This window comes from Aythya marila (assembly GCF_965140915.1).
Source record: "Aythya marila genome assembly, chromosome: 17".
NCBI classification, from domain to species: Eukaryota; Metazoa; Chordata; class Aves; order Anseriformes; family Anatidae; genus Aythya; species Aythya marila.
In genome coordinates this window covers 7,820,104-7,834,206 of record NC_139058.1, presented here as the reverse complement: position 1 = coordinate 7,834,206, position 14,103 = coordinate 7,820,104, and the positions used below count along the sequence as shown (strand labels likewise).

Genomic DNA, 14,103 nt, shown 5'->3' with positions numbered 1-14,103 from the left:
GCTGGGGAGGATGTGGGTTGAGCAGCCCTCAGCCCCACTGTGCTTTCACTTGAGCACGGCGCTTGGATTGCTCTGCGGAGGGAGGAGGAGGAGGAAGAGGAGAAGGACTGATTCTGTGCTACATCTCCTGCAGCATGTGGACAACACCGAGTGGGAGTGTTGGGGCTGGTGGTATTTCAGCAAATACCCCTCATTTTTCCCCACCCTTCAGCGCTCTTTTAACACAGTATAAAACACATCCTCCTCTGCACCCAGACCGTGCTGGTGGTTAGGCTGAGCCCTCTGCACTCCGGTAACCAGACCGTTCTGTCTTTCCGCTCCGTCCCCGTGCCTGCCAGTTGACCTTGGTGCCTGCGGGTTGCATTGGAGCCCATGTGGGGCAGTGGTGAAGCTGCGGTGGGCGCTCTGTGGTCATTTTGGGGCACTGGGCAGTGGCCCCCGAGGTGCCGCGGCGCGTGCTGGGGAGCTGCAGCACGCGGGGCGTTGTGCCCCTGCTGTAGGGCTGACCAAGCGAGGTGGGGTCGGTGCCAAGTTGGTTGGTGCTGCCCGGTTTCCTCGCTCTGTCCCGGTGAGGATGTGGTGGTGCCCTCTGACGGCTGCCTCCTGTCCTGGGCTGGGGGCTGCTTTTACACCTCCTGCAGCGCTGTGCCGCAGGGGCTGCCGTGGGTAGGACCGGTTCATTCCCCAGGAAATCGATTGAGCCTTTGCTATTTCTGCTGAGGGACCGAGTGCTTCTATTTACAGAGCAGGCACCGCAGTGACAGCGCTGCGTGAGGCACGGCTCCTTTGTTACAGTTCGTTGAGTTAGGGCTGTCTGGTCCCCGTGGTCCTTTTCTGAAAGCCAGAAGGGAGCAGTGGGCCTTTATTCCATTAATATTAATTTAAAAAGTCCCTTCTTTGCCCCTTCCCTTCTCTCCCATTATGTTAGCCTTATAGCCTTACAAAGGTGTGTGGATCCCAAATGAGCACACGGAGCTGCGTGGACATCAAAACGTCGAGCCCCTGGGTGTTAATCCCCTCGATATGAATCCCCTCGGCTGTTTGCAGCGTGGCTGGGGACGAGCTTCCTGGCGTGGCGAGGTGGCTCTGGGCAGGCTGACGTGGGGCAAGGCCCCATGCTATGGGGAAACTGGTGTCTGCTGGGGCCGTGCAGTCCCGCCTCAGGCCCAGCTGGGAAGTTGAGGCATCTGGAGGACGGCAGCGATTCCTTCCCCAGCCTTTTCTCCTCCCTCCGCTTCCTGTTCCTTGCTCTGCCTTGTTTGCTCAAGTCTGGAAGGGGGAGGGCATGGGGGAAGTTAATCATTAACTGCCGTGTCCTCTCCTTAACTCCTTCGCAGCCTGGGGCTCCTGGCAGCTCCAGACCCCTCTGCTGCGGGCTTGGCGGGGTGAAAAGCTCCATTTAGCTGAACTCCTGTGTGCCATCAGGAAAAAGCAGCGGGTTTCTTGGATTTCTGTCCAGTGGCTCACTCGGCAGAGCTGCTGGCCTGAGGAGGTGAATTTTGCGGTGAGATGGTTACATCCGTCTGCCCCGCAGCGAGGGCCGGGGCTGGAGGGTGGAAAAGAGATTTGGGGTGCCCCTCTCAGGGCTGGAGGAGCCGGCCGCCCTCCCGGGGATTTTTACTTCCTGGTGGAGTTTGATTTGCCTCCCCCATTGGCGGGGAGCAGCACAAACCCCTCCTTCTGGGTAGCCCTGCTCTGGAGCTGTGTGCACCAAACCTCCGTCACAGGACCTGCCCGCGCCAAGGAATCGCGGCTCCTCGGTCCCCGCGAGGTATGTGCCTTCCCCTGTGGAGTCCGCCAGCCCTTCTTTTGCTTAAAAAGAAGCCTAAACTCCTTTTTCCCCAGCTGCAGCAAGCTTGTATCCCGACAGAGAATCCAATTCTGGGGTATTTTGGTCCCCCTAGGAGGATGCCTGTAGCTTAAATGCTTTGGGGAGTCTTCCTGGCTAAACGAGTGGTACACAGAGTTAATTTACCGCGGGATTTAATTTGCTGCTGGCTGTATTATGATCTCTGAGGGCAGGACTGCTGCTTTTTTCTCTTTTCCCTTTTATAATGCTTTAGTTAGTGGAAGAGAGTGGGCACAGAAGCAGCACCTTCCTCATCTCGCAGTGCGATAACGCTGTCCTCCATCTGACCCTTGAGCGTGGTTTCTGAAGGGCTGCCCAGTGCTGTGGCTGCTGTGGGCTGCTCGGCTTGGGAAGGGGCTTGGAGCTGGCAGGTGCCTGCTGTTAGGGCCAGCGTGCCCCACAGCTTGTCGGGTGCCTTCTGATCCCTGCAGCTCCCTGAGACCCCGGCTGGGTCCCCAACCATGATCCTCAGCCCCAAAAACTCAAAGGCAGCAGAGTCTGGCATTGAGCAGAGGGAGATTTGGTGCCAGTAAGGGGGCTTCCGAGGGCTTCTCCTCCCAAAAGTTTCCCAAAGTTTTCTTCTTGGCGTCTGGCTGAACCGCACATCTCCCACGGGTGCCTCCAGGTGCGTCCTGATGCTCCCGTACCGGAGGGCACCTGTGTCCTAGCGGGCCGGCTCCTCTCTGAGCAGCCCTGCAGAGGTGTGCCCCTGCCTGCAGGCACCCGGCCAGCCGGGCTTTCTGCCGAAAACATGCACGGTGCAGACCTGCAGGCGCTGGAGTTTCCCCGCAGGGTGGCACGCAGACACCCCACGAGCTGGGATTTGCCATGAGTCACAGCAGAGAAGCGCGGGGAGCGGGGCAGGCGAAGGAGAGGGTGCGGGGAGAACCCCACAGGGGTGGGTTGCCTTGTCCCATCGGTGAGGGGGGAGCGTTTTCCCTGCTCTGAGGTTTCCGAGAGGTGCTAACCTTGTGACGTGGGTTCCTCTGCCTGGCACCAGCGCCGGTGTTTCTAGCGGATGGAAGTTTTTTTTTTTTTTCTCTTCAGGAATTTGTGAGCAGGCTCCACCCAGCGAGCTGAGAATTGTTTCCAGGAGAAGAAACTGCGTTTACCTGGCAGGCTCTGGAAACCAGTTAACTGTTTGCGTGATGTACTGAGGGGGATTTTTGTTAGGAAAGCTGAAGAACGTAGTCCTGCTGCCATGCCGATGGGCTAGTTTGAAAGTTGCACGCTTCTTGCAGTGCCTGAAACTCTGGAGAAAGCCCCTCCCGAGGTCTTGTTTCCTGCAGAAAGCAGTGCCTGCGGCCACGTGAAATGACTCGGTGATGATGTGGGGCCTGTAATTAGCCTGTGTCAATATCCTGTTGCGGGTCAATCTCTAGGCAGGTTCCTCCTTGGCTGCTCTTCTGCAGGGCGCAGCGAGGCTGCGGGTCCTTCGTGCTGGGTGGCTTCCCAGTTAAGACAAAAATCTGAGGCTGACCGAGTTTTTTCTGGCTGCTCTGTTTCCCCTTGATGTTTTTCTTTGTACTGGAAGCCCTGAGCTGCAGCGGTGTTTCACAGTGCATTTAGCAGATCACCCTAGATGAAAACTCTTCCCAAAGACCTTCTGATGCGGACATCCTGAATAACGAGACGAAAGAGAAAACGCTGTTGTCCAGGATTTCACTGTTTTTTTTTTTTTGTTTGTTTTGTTTTGTTTTTTCTTCCTTTCTGCAGACGCCTTACTGGCAGACCTGGAATCCACCACCTCACATATCTCCAAGCGCCCGGTGTTTCTAACAGAGGAAACGCCGTACTCCTACCCAACTGGAAACCACACGTACCAGGAGATCGCTGTGCCGCCTCCAGTGCCCCCGCCGCCCTCCAGCGAGGCCCTAAATGGCACCGTGATCGACCCCTTGGACCAGTGGCAGCCCAACGTGTCCAGATACGTCCACCAGCAAGTGAGTGAGCGCGTGGTGATGGAGATGGGGAAGGTGCCTGCTTGTTTGGGTGCTGCAGTCCTCTCAAGGATGCAGATGAGGGGAAGGAATAGCGAGATGTGAGGATGAGGTTGGATAAGCACAGAGAGGGGAAATGGGGGGATGTGGAGGTTTTTAATAGAGCTAACCAGTCGGAACAAATGGCGAAGAAGAACTTGAAACCCACTGTCGTTGTTTCAGCAGTGGTAGCGTGATGACATTAGTGTTAGTCACCCGTCCTGCAGGCTGGGGGTTTCCAGCGCAGATCTGCAACTCGGAGGCACATCCGAGGCAAGTGGGGGGCAGTTGTCCTGGTGTAGCTCCTCTCCTGGAGGCTGGCTTGGCTGCCTAACAGACAATTGTTGTGCTGCTGGGCTTTCTCCTGCGGCGTGTGGGGTTGCAGCACGGTGTGTGTGCTTGTGTGGTGTTCTCTGTTCCTAACACAAGTCTCATTCCCACAGCCTCAGTCCCAGTCGCCTATATACAGCTCTAGTGCCAAAAGCTCCAGTGCCTCCGTTCCTAGGGACGGGCTCAGCTCTCCTTCTCCTCGTGCCAGTGAAGAGGAACACGTCTACAGGTATCTTGTCCCCATTGACAGAGAAGCCTGACTCACAGCTCGAGCTGCCTTCTGTAACTGGAAACAAACACTCTGCTCCTTGTATATGTTCTGCTGCCCAGTGTTGGGTTTTGTTAGCTTGTTTGTAAGGGGCTACAGAACCTTTTGTACCTGCTTCAAGTGTTAGTGTGGGCCTTTAGTTTGCTCAGCTGTAGGAGAGGTTAAGGATCCATCAGACAGGACTGGATCTGGATTGGGTTGAAGGTTACAATCCAGGGACAAGTAACAAATCCGGCCCCAAAGTTCTTGAGGAGGTGGGTGGCCTTTGAGTCAGTTGTCTCAGGGAGCTCAGTTACCCGTCACCTGGCAGGGTGCACGATGATTGGAATTTTCATGTAAATTGACATTTTTTTTAACAAAGGCTTCAGATCTTCCCTGTCACTGCTACTGACTACTTACTGCTTTATACCCACAAAGACAGCTCAGAGGTTGGCGGGGCAGCCTGTATGGGTTGTCCTGTGTGTTGTGCTGACATGGGGCTGAGAGAGGAAGAGGTGGTCAGGGCTTCATCTCTGCCGGCCCCACACAACGCACTCTGTTTCCAGCGCCTTTTTACAGTGGTGTTTCACTGGTGTCGTGCTCTAACCACGCCTAGCTCTTCCTGCTGAGCAGAAAGTTGCTCACAACCAGAACTACTTCTGGGTAGAACCAGGCGTAACCAGAGATGGCCCAATGGAGGCAGTAATTGCAGTTTTTTCAGAGGGCTGCGTGCAATTAGTACAAAATGAAGATAATTAGGGCCCTGAATCCTCCTGTAAAAGGGCCTGGCATGGCCTGGTTCTGGTCTGAATTGCAGCTTGTGTGCTTGGGCCAGGATGAAGTACACCCTCCTCAGACTGCGTTTGTGGACTTTGTTTTCAGTCTGAAGAGAAAGATAAGAACTGCCTTTATGGAATTTAATAATTGCCGCTGGTGCAATAGGTGTCAGAGTGCTAAAGCCTGTCTTGGGTTAACTTTCTGAGCAGGATCTGGGAGTGTGCAGGAAACAGAAATTCCCTTTTTGCATTTGGAAAGCATCTTTTTGATGCAATAAGAACCTCTAGCGCATTACAAGTTATTTGTCTACTTGGAGAAAAGTATTTCCCTGCCATCGATGGTGGGAAGATTGTTATTACAGTGTAGTTACTGTAAGAAACACCGGACGAGTCCTCAGTTGTCAGTTTTGCTTTGAAACAGCTTGCAATTGTGTGTAGCTAAGTGGGATCACCCTTACAGGATAAGCAGTAATTGCAGCTAGTGCTTTATATGTGCTCCTGTGTAGGTAAACTTTAAAGGCCCGTGTTTAACGTGGTGGAAAATGCTTTCAAATTACTTCCTTATAAATTGGTTACAATTCCCCAAATTAAAGGTTTGAGGACTTGAAAAGAGACCTCGTGTGCTGCAAAAGGTTGCCACGTAACCTGCCACTTTTGGCTTTTTGTTGCTAGCTTAGGATTTGTACTTTGCCTCCTCTCCAGTCTGTGCTGGCCCTGCATCCCCTTGTTTCAGAGGAGTTATTTGCTGCTCGCTGTGATGTCAGCAGAAACAAGTAATTTTCCCGTATGCCAGCTAATGGTTCTGCTGCTGTTCTGTGCATCTTGGATCTGCAGACAGTTAACTCTTTGCTACAGGGCTGTGCAGCACGCGGTCCTGAAAATCCAAGCCCCTGTCTATCAGTGCTGTTTCTTTGTAACTGACAAACGAAGATGTGGCTGAGCAAACTGAAGCTGTGGCTAAGCAGCAGCTCTGTTGATAGTCACTTCACAAAGCATGCGTCATCTTTGCCCACTGGTCTAAAAGCCCCAGTTGGAAAATCACACGGTACACATGTAAACTCTACCAACCTAACACAGATTTCCCTCCATTCTTCTGCTGTATCTTGAAGTAGAAGTTTTGTGCTTCCCTTTTATTTTTAGTTTCCCAAACAAGCAGAAGTCTGCAGAACCATCTCCCACCATGACCAGCACCTCTCTGGGCAGCAACCTCTCAGAACTGGACAGGCTTCTCCTGGAACTGAATGCTGTTCAACATAATCCCCCAAGTGGCTTCCCAGCAGGTAAGGAGTAGCAAAACGTTTGGTATTAGCAGATAGTTTGCTTCCCAAAGTAATAGCCTACTTTCTCCTTCCAACATCCCCTCTGAGAGAAATGCCCCCAGCCCCGATCAAAGACTCATTTAGCATGGGTGGGATCTCTTGAGGTCCAGCACCATACTCAAACTCGGTCCAATTTTAAAATTGGCTCTAACTGCACACTTTCAAAGTTAGATTATGCTGCTCAAGTCCTTGTGCATTTAAGTGTTGAATATCCTCAGAGATGGAAATTCCACAAGGTTTCTGGGCAGCGCATTGCTCTTCCCTCTGATCTGCGTGTATGTATGGACCTCTGTGTCTGAGCTACTCTTTTCTGCTCCCCCTTTCTAAAGACGAGGCCAGCAGAAGCCCATCACTGCCCGGTGTGACTGGACCTCACTATGTCATCCCAGAGAGCAGCAGCTCTGTGGGAGGGAAGGCTGCACCCCCTACAAAAGAAAAACCAAAGCGGAATGGTGGGCGTGGGATCGAGGACGTGCGTCCCAGTGTGGAGAGCCTGCTGGATGAGCTGGAGAGCTCAGTGCCAAGTCCGGTGTAAGTGGTGCTTCGGGGGCTGCTGGCTTCCCTGGGGCTGGACGGGCTCTTGTGGGAGTAGTGAGGTAGGGGAGGGACAGATGCTGCGGGGCCGTGATGGACAAGATGGGATTTGTCTGAAGGGTGGGAAATTCAACAGGCATGTGAGGATGCTGGTGCGCTTCTATCTACTGCATCTCTTCCTGGATGGAAAAAATAACACATTATGTCACTAGCAGCATGCTGAACTTGGGTTTATAACTGATCACAGATACCCGCTGTCTGGTGAAAGAAATGTTTGGTCACAGTCCCTGCCTTCATGGCTGAGGTGTATGTGCATGTATGTTTGTTAGATGTGGCAGAAAGAGGAGACTTCTCTGTGGTGTGGAGGTTCGATCTGGGAGGAGGGCTGGCCAGGGTTGGCTGTGCTGGTGAAACTTGCTGTGCTGTGCTTTTTTTGGGGGAACAGTGGGACTTTCAGTCTAGGAGGGCTCCCCTGTACCTAAATGCACTCTTTTTCTTTTTTTTCTTGTCAGCCCTGCAATCACTGTGAGCCAAGGAGAGGTGAGCAGCCCCCAGCGTGTCACTGCCAGCCAACAGCAGACCCGTATATCTGCTTCTTCAGCTACACGAGAACTGGATGAGCTGATGGCCTCCCTCTCTGACTTTAAGGTGCTCCATCTTCACAACTTATGCTTCATCTTGTCCCTCCCCATGTCCAGAGTCTCTTGCCTGTTGGCCGTGTCTACTGACCTTATTTGGTCTCCCAAATGGCCTCTTTATCTCTCATCCTTACTCGGAGAAAGTTCCTCTGGGGTTATTTGCACTTTGTGTGCTGCTGTAGGTTCTTGACTTCTATAAATTCTCATCACTGGCATGGGTAAGGCAGTTCTGGGGTCTGTTTTTCCTTCCATCCTGCAGTTTGTCCGTGTTTGGCAAAGATAATGAGCTCAGTTACTGCTCAGTGCAGGGTGAATTATTTTGCTGTGCTGCAACTGAACAAGAAGTAGGGGAGCATGGGACACCATCTGCTTATTGACAGAGACCAGGCTCTCCTGTTCTATGGGATGGCCCCCTCTGGAATGCATTTTTACGCTGATGTGCTTTCCCTGAGGAGGGTGTGTTAGGGGCTTAAAGGTATGTGGTATGAACACCGAAGCCTTTGCATCAAACAGCTGGAGGCTTCAAAGGTTTCCACCTGAAAACAGTATCACTTGTTCAGCTCAAAAAAGAGTTAAAGGCTGAGCTTCTCGGGGAGTAGAGGATAGCAAACAGTGTTCAGAATTGTGTTTACAAGTCAACCTATTGCACTGGAAAGGAACTGCTACCGGTGCTTCAGTTGTGAGTGGCACATAGAAAATCCCATAATAGGATGAGCAGGGGAGTAACTTGTCTGTGGTCATCTTGATGAAATTTTTGGCATACATCTTTGGATGATTTATAAACGCAGACATTTCTTATTCATAGAAGTATGCTATCATTCTGACACTAAGTGATTAACTGGAGTTTATTTTCATACTATTTCATTTACCCACAATCGTAGCAAAAACTGCTCTTGCTTTCTACTTTCAGCTGGTTCACTTAAAGCCTTGCTGAATTATTCACTTGAATTTATTCTGAGAGAGCTGGAGAAGCAAATACCTAACACATTCTGTATGTTGTCGTTATTGGGTGTGCCTTTCTTACAAGCACATGTAAGTTTGCTTTGTAATCCTAAGCAAGTCCCTTACTCACATGGCAGAATCTGCTGGTGCTTGGTGTTTCTTGCCTGTGCTGCACTCCATCTCCTCCTACCAGGAGTTTAGGTGTGAGGCAGACAGAGCTGAGCAACACTTTGTGAGAAGTAAACAGGACATTCGGACACAGCTTTGTGGTTATTTGTGGTGGTCGTTCCCTCTGTGCCACATTCATGTGAGTACTTCCAAAGTGTGCTGTGGATTTCATGGAGATCCCTACAGTACCCAGAGTTTTGACCAAGCGTGTGAGCTCAGAACCCAGCAGCGAGCAGCGTGTATGCTCCACGGGACTTTACTTGCCCTGTCCTTGCTGGGATTTAATTCAGTCTGTGGTCTGTGACTCATGTACACAATTTAGTGAGAATCAACGAGTTACTCACTGTTTGCTCTGGACTTATTGTAGTTTGTATGTAGTCAACTGCAAACGTTGACACCTTCCTGTTGCTTTTTTTTCTCCATATTAGGTCCTGAGGTAGAGTGCAGGATATCCACAGCTATCTGTAAAATCTGTTTGCAAAATGGCACAGTTCGGAGGCTGGAGAGCTCCCACCTGTGCTGCTGGCAGCATACCTTGCCTTGCTCCTTCTACACACTGTGGGAGTGCCAGGGCCTCGTGCCCCTGCCGGGCTCAGAAACAAGCTCAGGGCATGGTTGTTGTCACAAGCCTTTTGTTCCTTGGTGAGCTCTTGGCAACTGGGAATTCCCTTGCCCAGCATTGATTTTTTTTTTTTTTTTGCAAGATACAAAGAGGGGATGTTTCTAAGTGTGGGTGTTCAAATGCTTTGCAGTCTTGGGAAAAGGCCTGAGATTCTTTCTGTAACTCCATTAAAATTGCATGACAGCCTAGCTGCTTCCTGTATGCTGCCCTCCTCCCTGGCTTAGTTTCTGGTTGGACTTTAACAAACTGAAATGCAGCAAAATTTTAAGATTTGAGCTCTATAAACACAGTGTTAAGATTTTTGTAAGTCTCATCTGTATATAAATGTTGTTCCCCTGAAACACCCACAACATGATTTCTGTGATCACTTCTCTTGATAATATTGTCCCTGGCTGTTTTTAACAGCTGTCCTCCTTCTTCCTGTTCTCCTTGTTGCTTCATTTTCCCTTCAGTCCTTTTTGTTTGTTTTTACCTCCCGTATTTGTGCCAGCTAGTGGTGTTAGCTTGTCTGTAAAAATGGACTTGTGGTCTGTTCCAGTGGCAGGATGGAAGGGAGAGAAGTGGAGCCTTTCCTAAAAGTGCAAGATGAAAGGCTGTTGTTTGAGTGCCAGACCTGTGTGGGGCTGCAAGAAATAGGACAGAAAAACCGAGTCCAGTATGCAATTAGCTGGAGCTGGTTCAACTGCAAGTTCCAGCAGATGGGGGTGGGAGAAGTGGCAGCACTGATGTTTAATTTCCCTCATACCCCAGGGTAAAAGCTGCTGTAACAGACTGATACATTTTATCATCATTTTTCTCACTTTAATGAGTTGCTCATTCTCTTTGCTTACAGAATCCATTTGATTTTTGGTTATCTAGCTCATCAGCGGCCATGGAGATTACTTAATGCACTTGGTTTTTCAGCCTCTGCCACTCCTGTGTAATACGATGCCTGCTTGCTGCGTGGTGAGGTGCCTTTAGCTGTAAACTGCTGTGTGTACAACCTTGCTCTGAATTTGGAGTTTGTGTGTTTTTAATAGGCTGGAAATACTTGCTTCTGAGCAAAATGACAGTCTTGCTGTCAAAATGACCGGCTTTAATTTTAGAAAGTCTAGAAATGAGTAAATATGAACCCTAGCATAAAAAATGGTTGCTTTTATGGGTATATCTGGGGGGTATAAATACAGAGGAGGGCAATATTGGTTAACTTGTTATTTTAACTGAGGAGTGTACTTGCTAGTTCTTCTCATCTTGCTGTGCTCCCTGAAAGGAGGAGCAACCTGTGATGAATTGTGGTTCCCTACCACGTTCCAAGTAGTCTCCCTGTAGTGCTACTGCTGTGACTTCACAGATTTGTGTGCTTGCCAGCTCCTGACCCCTTGGGATGGTAGCTGCGTAGGCCAGCTGAAGGTATATGTCTTTTCCACCTTCTGGCAAATTTTGTGCATGTTCTGGTTAATTTTAGCCGTCAATTCATGGCAAGTGTCCCAGAAAGGTAAGTAAAGACTGAGATACTGTGCACGGGCTTAGAAAGGTTAGAAAGCCCTGCTACGTTAGAATGTGAGCATCTAACTTCTTAAAGCTTCTTTGGAAAGCGTGGTGAAGAATCAGAGCAGCTCTTGATAGCTGTCGGATGTGGGAATCCTTAAGCTAGGCTTTTAAAACTGGCAGGACAGCATTGGCCTGAAGTTGGCCTGGCTAACCCGCTGTTCTGATTGCCTTTCTGTAAGGAAAAGGAGAAATACCAACTTCTCTCCTAGAGCTGAGCCAGGAGCCACTGGAAACAGGGAAAGGAGCATCCACAATCTTTTGTTTTTAAAACACCCTCTAGTCAAGGAGAACCAAAAACTTGGTATCAGTCATTGTTAAGAGTGTATTTTGGATTAAAATTAATACTGATTTTGTTGCCATGTAAATGTGGAGATGGCTAGATTAGCCTGTTCCCCTTAGGCCAGAATCAAAGCAGAGTTTGCAAGGGCATGGAGCGACTGCCAGGCTTGTTGAGATTCAGTGTGTGTCACGTCCAAGGTGAGATTAATGATGTGGGTAGAACAAAGCCCATGTCATCTGTTCTTGCTGTGCTTGCCCTGGAGCTTTGTTTTTATTGCCATGAACATAACCAACTGCAGCACGCTGTTAGTGTATCAAGAAGAAGAATGTCAGGGTTTGTTCTATTCATTGATTGCTTTTTTCAGCTTCGAAATGTAAAATCTACATGGCTGGCTATGAGTAAGTTGCTAATCTGACCTTTACTCAGAGTCCAGGCATTCCTGGGTTTGTTGCTGGCTTCCTGGCAGCTGTCGCGTGCCCCCATCACAGCTGTAGGTGAGCATGAGGTGTTGCTTAGGAGGACAGCATAGAAAAAGGATCTTGATGGCTCTAGAGCGTCGTATCCTGTGATCTCATGCAAAGATCAGCACGCTGTCACGTTTGTTCTGCTCTTTGATATCTCATTCTCATTCCTTGTTCTCTGGTGTAAGGCTCTGGACTGACGTGGCTCTTTGATTTGGAGGTCCCAGTTGTTACAATGCTGTATACCATGCTTATTTTTTCCCTTTCTTCTGTCTTTGTTTTTTTTCCTTGTTCCTTCTGTCTCCTTTCTTGCAGACTAGTTCCACTATCTCTCTGATTTCTGAGCCCTCCCCAGAACTGGTTCCCAGCTCAGCAGACGCAGACTCCAGCGACTCTCATCACAGCTTAGCAGTGCTTTGCTCTTCCAAACGCCCTTCTGCGAGTCACAGCGGGGACTTGGCAGCACCAACATCTGCCCCCTCAGCTGGGGAAGGCAGTCACGCTGTAGCTCTGCCTGCTTCAGGGCATTCTGCTGCTCCTACACGCGTGCCTTCTTTGCCACAAACGGTCCCTGTGCCCCCTCCGCGTGTCTCTTCTGCTGCTCGTGGGGAGCAGTTGACCTCTGCAGGCTTGGTTAGGCTGAGCAGAAAGCCTGACTCATCTAGAAAGGCTTCCCAGGCCGTGCCAGCTTCCAGCATGGAGTTTCTGTGTAGGTCTGCTGAGGTGGAGGCACAAGGCCTGGAGTTGGCAAAAGAGAGTGAGAAAAAGGAGCAGAGAACAGACCCCAAAATCTCAAGTGTCCCGATCTCAAATACTGGTCAAGGGAACGGGCAGATAGCAAAAGACCCGGGCCAGCAGGGAGCATTCAGGGATAATTCAGCCCTTCCTTCTCAGGGCAGAAGTGTGGAAACAGCTTTAGATGAGCTCTGGGCCCTGGAGCTGGCCGAGCATCTGCCAGAAGTACACGCAAAGCATGAGAGGGTTTTGAGTCCTGTGTGTGAACCTTCTGTCACGGCCCTGGATCGGCGGGACGTCTTCCCAGACACTAAAAAACAGTTGGGATTCGTTGTGGAGCAAGGACAGGAGCTAAAAGCTCCACGTGAAATCCAAGTAGATGGCTGTCCTGATCTGGGCCAGAAGAGGCAGAGCAGAGGGAGAACTCCTCGGAAGGCAGGAGCTGCTACCATGACCAAAGCCAGAGGAGAGCAGGAAAACGAGCAGTTCACAAGCTCTGCAGTTGCTCCCCAACCTCCTGAAAACCTTTGGAAAACTGACTGGGATCAGCTGCACGTCTCCAAACCACCCGTTGAGAGGATCTCTGCATCGGGCCAGGCAGGCACCGCACGAATGCGGGAGCAGGATGAGTCCAGGCCTGAGCTGACAGCTCACTAACGTTTGTGTGTGCTGTGAGAGCGCCCAGGCTCACCCGCACTAACAGCATGCAGTGCCCAGCTGCGTGTCATGGATGTGTCAGGTCCCCTGCTCTGTCCTGTGGCCTCCTCTGCATGCTGGTGAGCAGGACAGAGCACGGCAGGCTGCAGGGACTGCCCTGTGAAGGGGAGTTTTATTCCCTGACTGGAACAAGGCAAAAGTCCTCTGAAAAGTTGAAGGGCTGCTTCATGCTTCTGGAGGTTGTTCCTGACTTGGGATGGCAGCTCCTCCGCTCTGCTGAGCCTTTTTAGGTCTTGTTGCCAGACCAGTCAGTGTTCCTTCCAGCCCTGCAAGTGTGCTTTGTGCACCAGCCACCTCTGACTGAGAGTCTTTTCCCTGCAAAGGGCAGACACAGAGAGGCTGCTGCGTGTCCCTGCGATGCTGAGGGTTCTTTAATGCTCGACGGAGCGGTCGTGCTGCACCTCCTATCTTGGCTTCCTGCTGGGTAATCTTTCCCTTCCTTTTCTAGATAGTTATTTTTGGCTGCAGTGATTATCCTTACGGGGTTTTTCCTTGCACTGAGTCACTGTTCTGGGCTGTGCCAAAAGGAGTTTTGGCATTGTGGAAGAAATGTCATCACTCTTCCTGCTCTGCTCACAGCTGTCACTAATAGCCTGAGTTTGTGCTGTTGCATCTTGAGGCTTGCCCCTACCTTGCTCTTCTCTGCTGACACTGTTACCTTTGTCATTTAGATTAAGTCTTTAATCAAGAGGACAAAAGAGACCTCGAATGTGCATCCCATGAATCGGGACCTCTCTCCAAGGCGTAAGCTAGGTCCTGCGATCTTTCACAAGTCAAAGTCCCAAGATCGCTTGATTGAGGAGCTGCAGGACAGACTGGGCATCGCCAAGCAGGAGGAACAGGAGGAGTGGAAAAGCCAGGGTGACTGGCTGACAGAGGGGGTCGTTATCACTGCCACACCCCAGGGAGAGGAGCAGAATGGTGGACAGCAAGTAGAGAAGGTAGAAAGGAGGGGCGTGTCTTGGGAAATGCCAGC

At 50.7% G+C, this 14,103-nt stretch overlaps 1 protein-coding gene across 3 annotated transcripts in view; it reads left to right on the top strand.

Annotated features, from left to right (window-relative positions):
• PXN (paxillin) overlaps positions 1 to 14,103 on the top strand; it is a 41,850-nt gene that overhangs the window by 19,751 nt on the left and 7,996 nt on the right. For 2 of the 3 annotated variants that reach the window (XM_082774538.1, XM_082774537.1), the window contains exons 2-8: positions 3,566 to 3,792; positions 4,272 to 4,387; positions 6,322 to 6,461; positions 6,830 to 7,031; positions 7,547 to 7,682; positions 11,991 to 13,007; positions 13,799 to 14,068. In XM_082774538.1, the coding sequence (XP_082630664.1) occupies positions 3,566 to 3,792; positions 4,272 to 4,387; positions 6,322 to 6,461; positions 6,830 to 7,031; positions 7,547 to 7,682; positions 11,991 to 13,007; positions 13,799 to 14,068 (2,108 nt within the window). The remainder of the gene's footprint in view (positions 1 to 3,565; positions 3,793 to 4,271; positions 4,388 to 6,321; positions 6,462 to 6,829; positions 7,032 to 7,546; positions 7,683 to 11,990; positions 13,008 to 13,798; positions 14,069 to 14,103) is intronic. The other variant, XM_082774539.1, reaches the window with a different exon arrangement.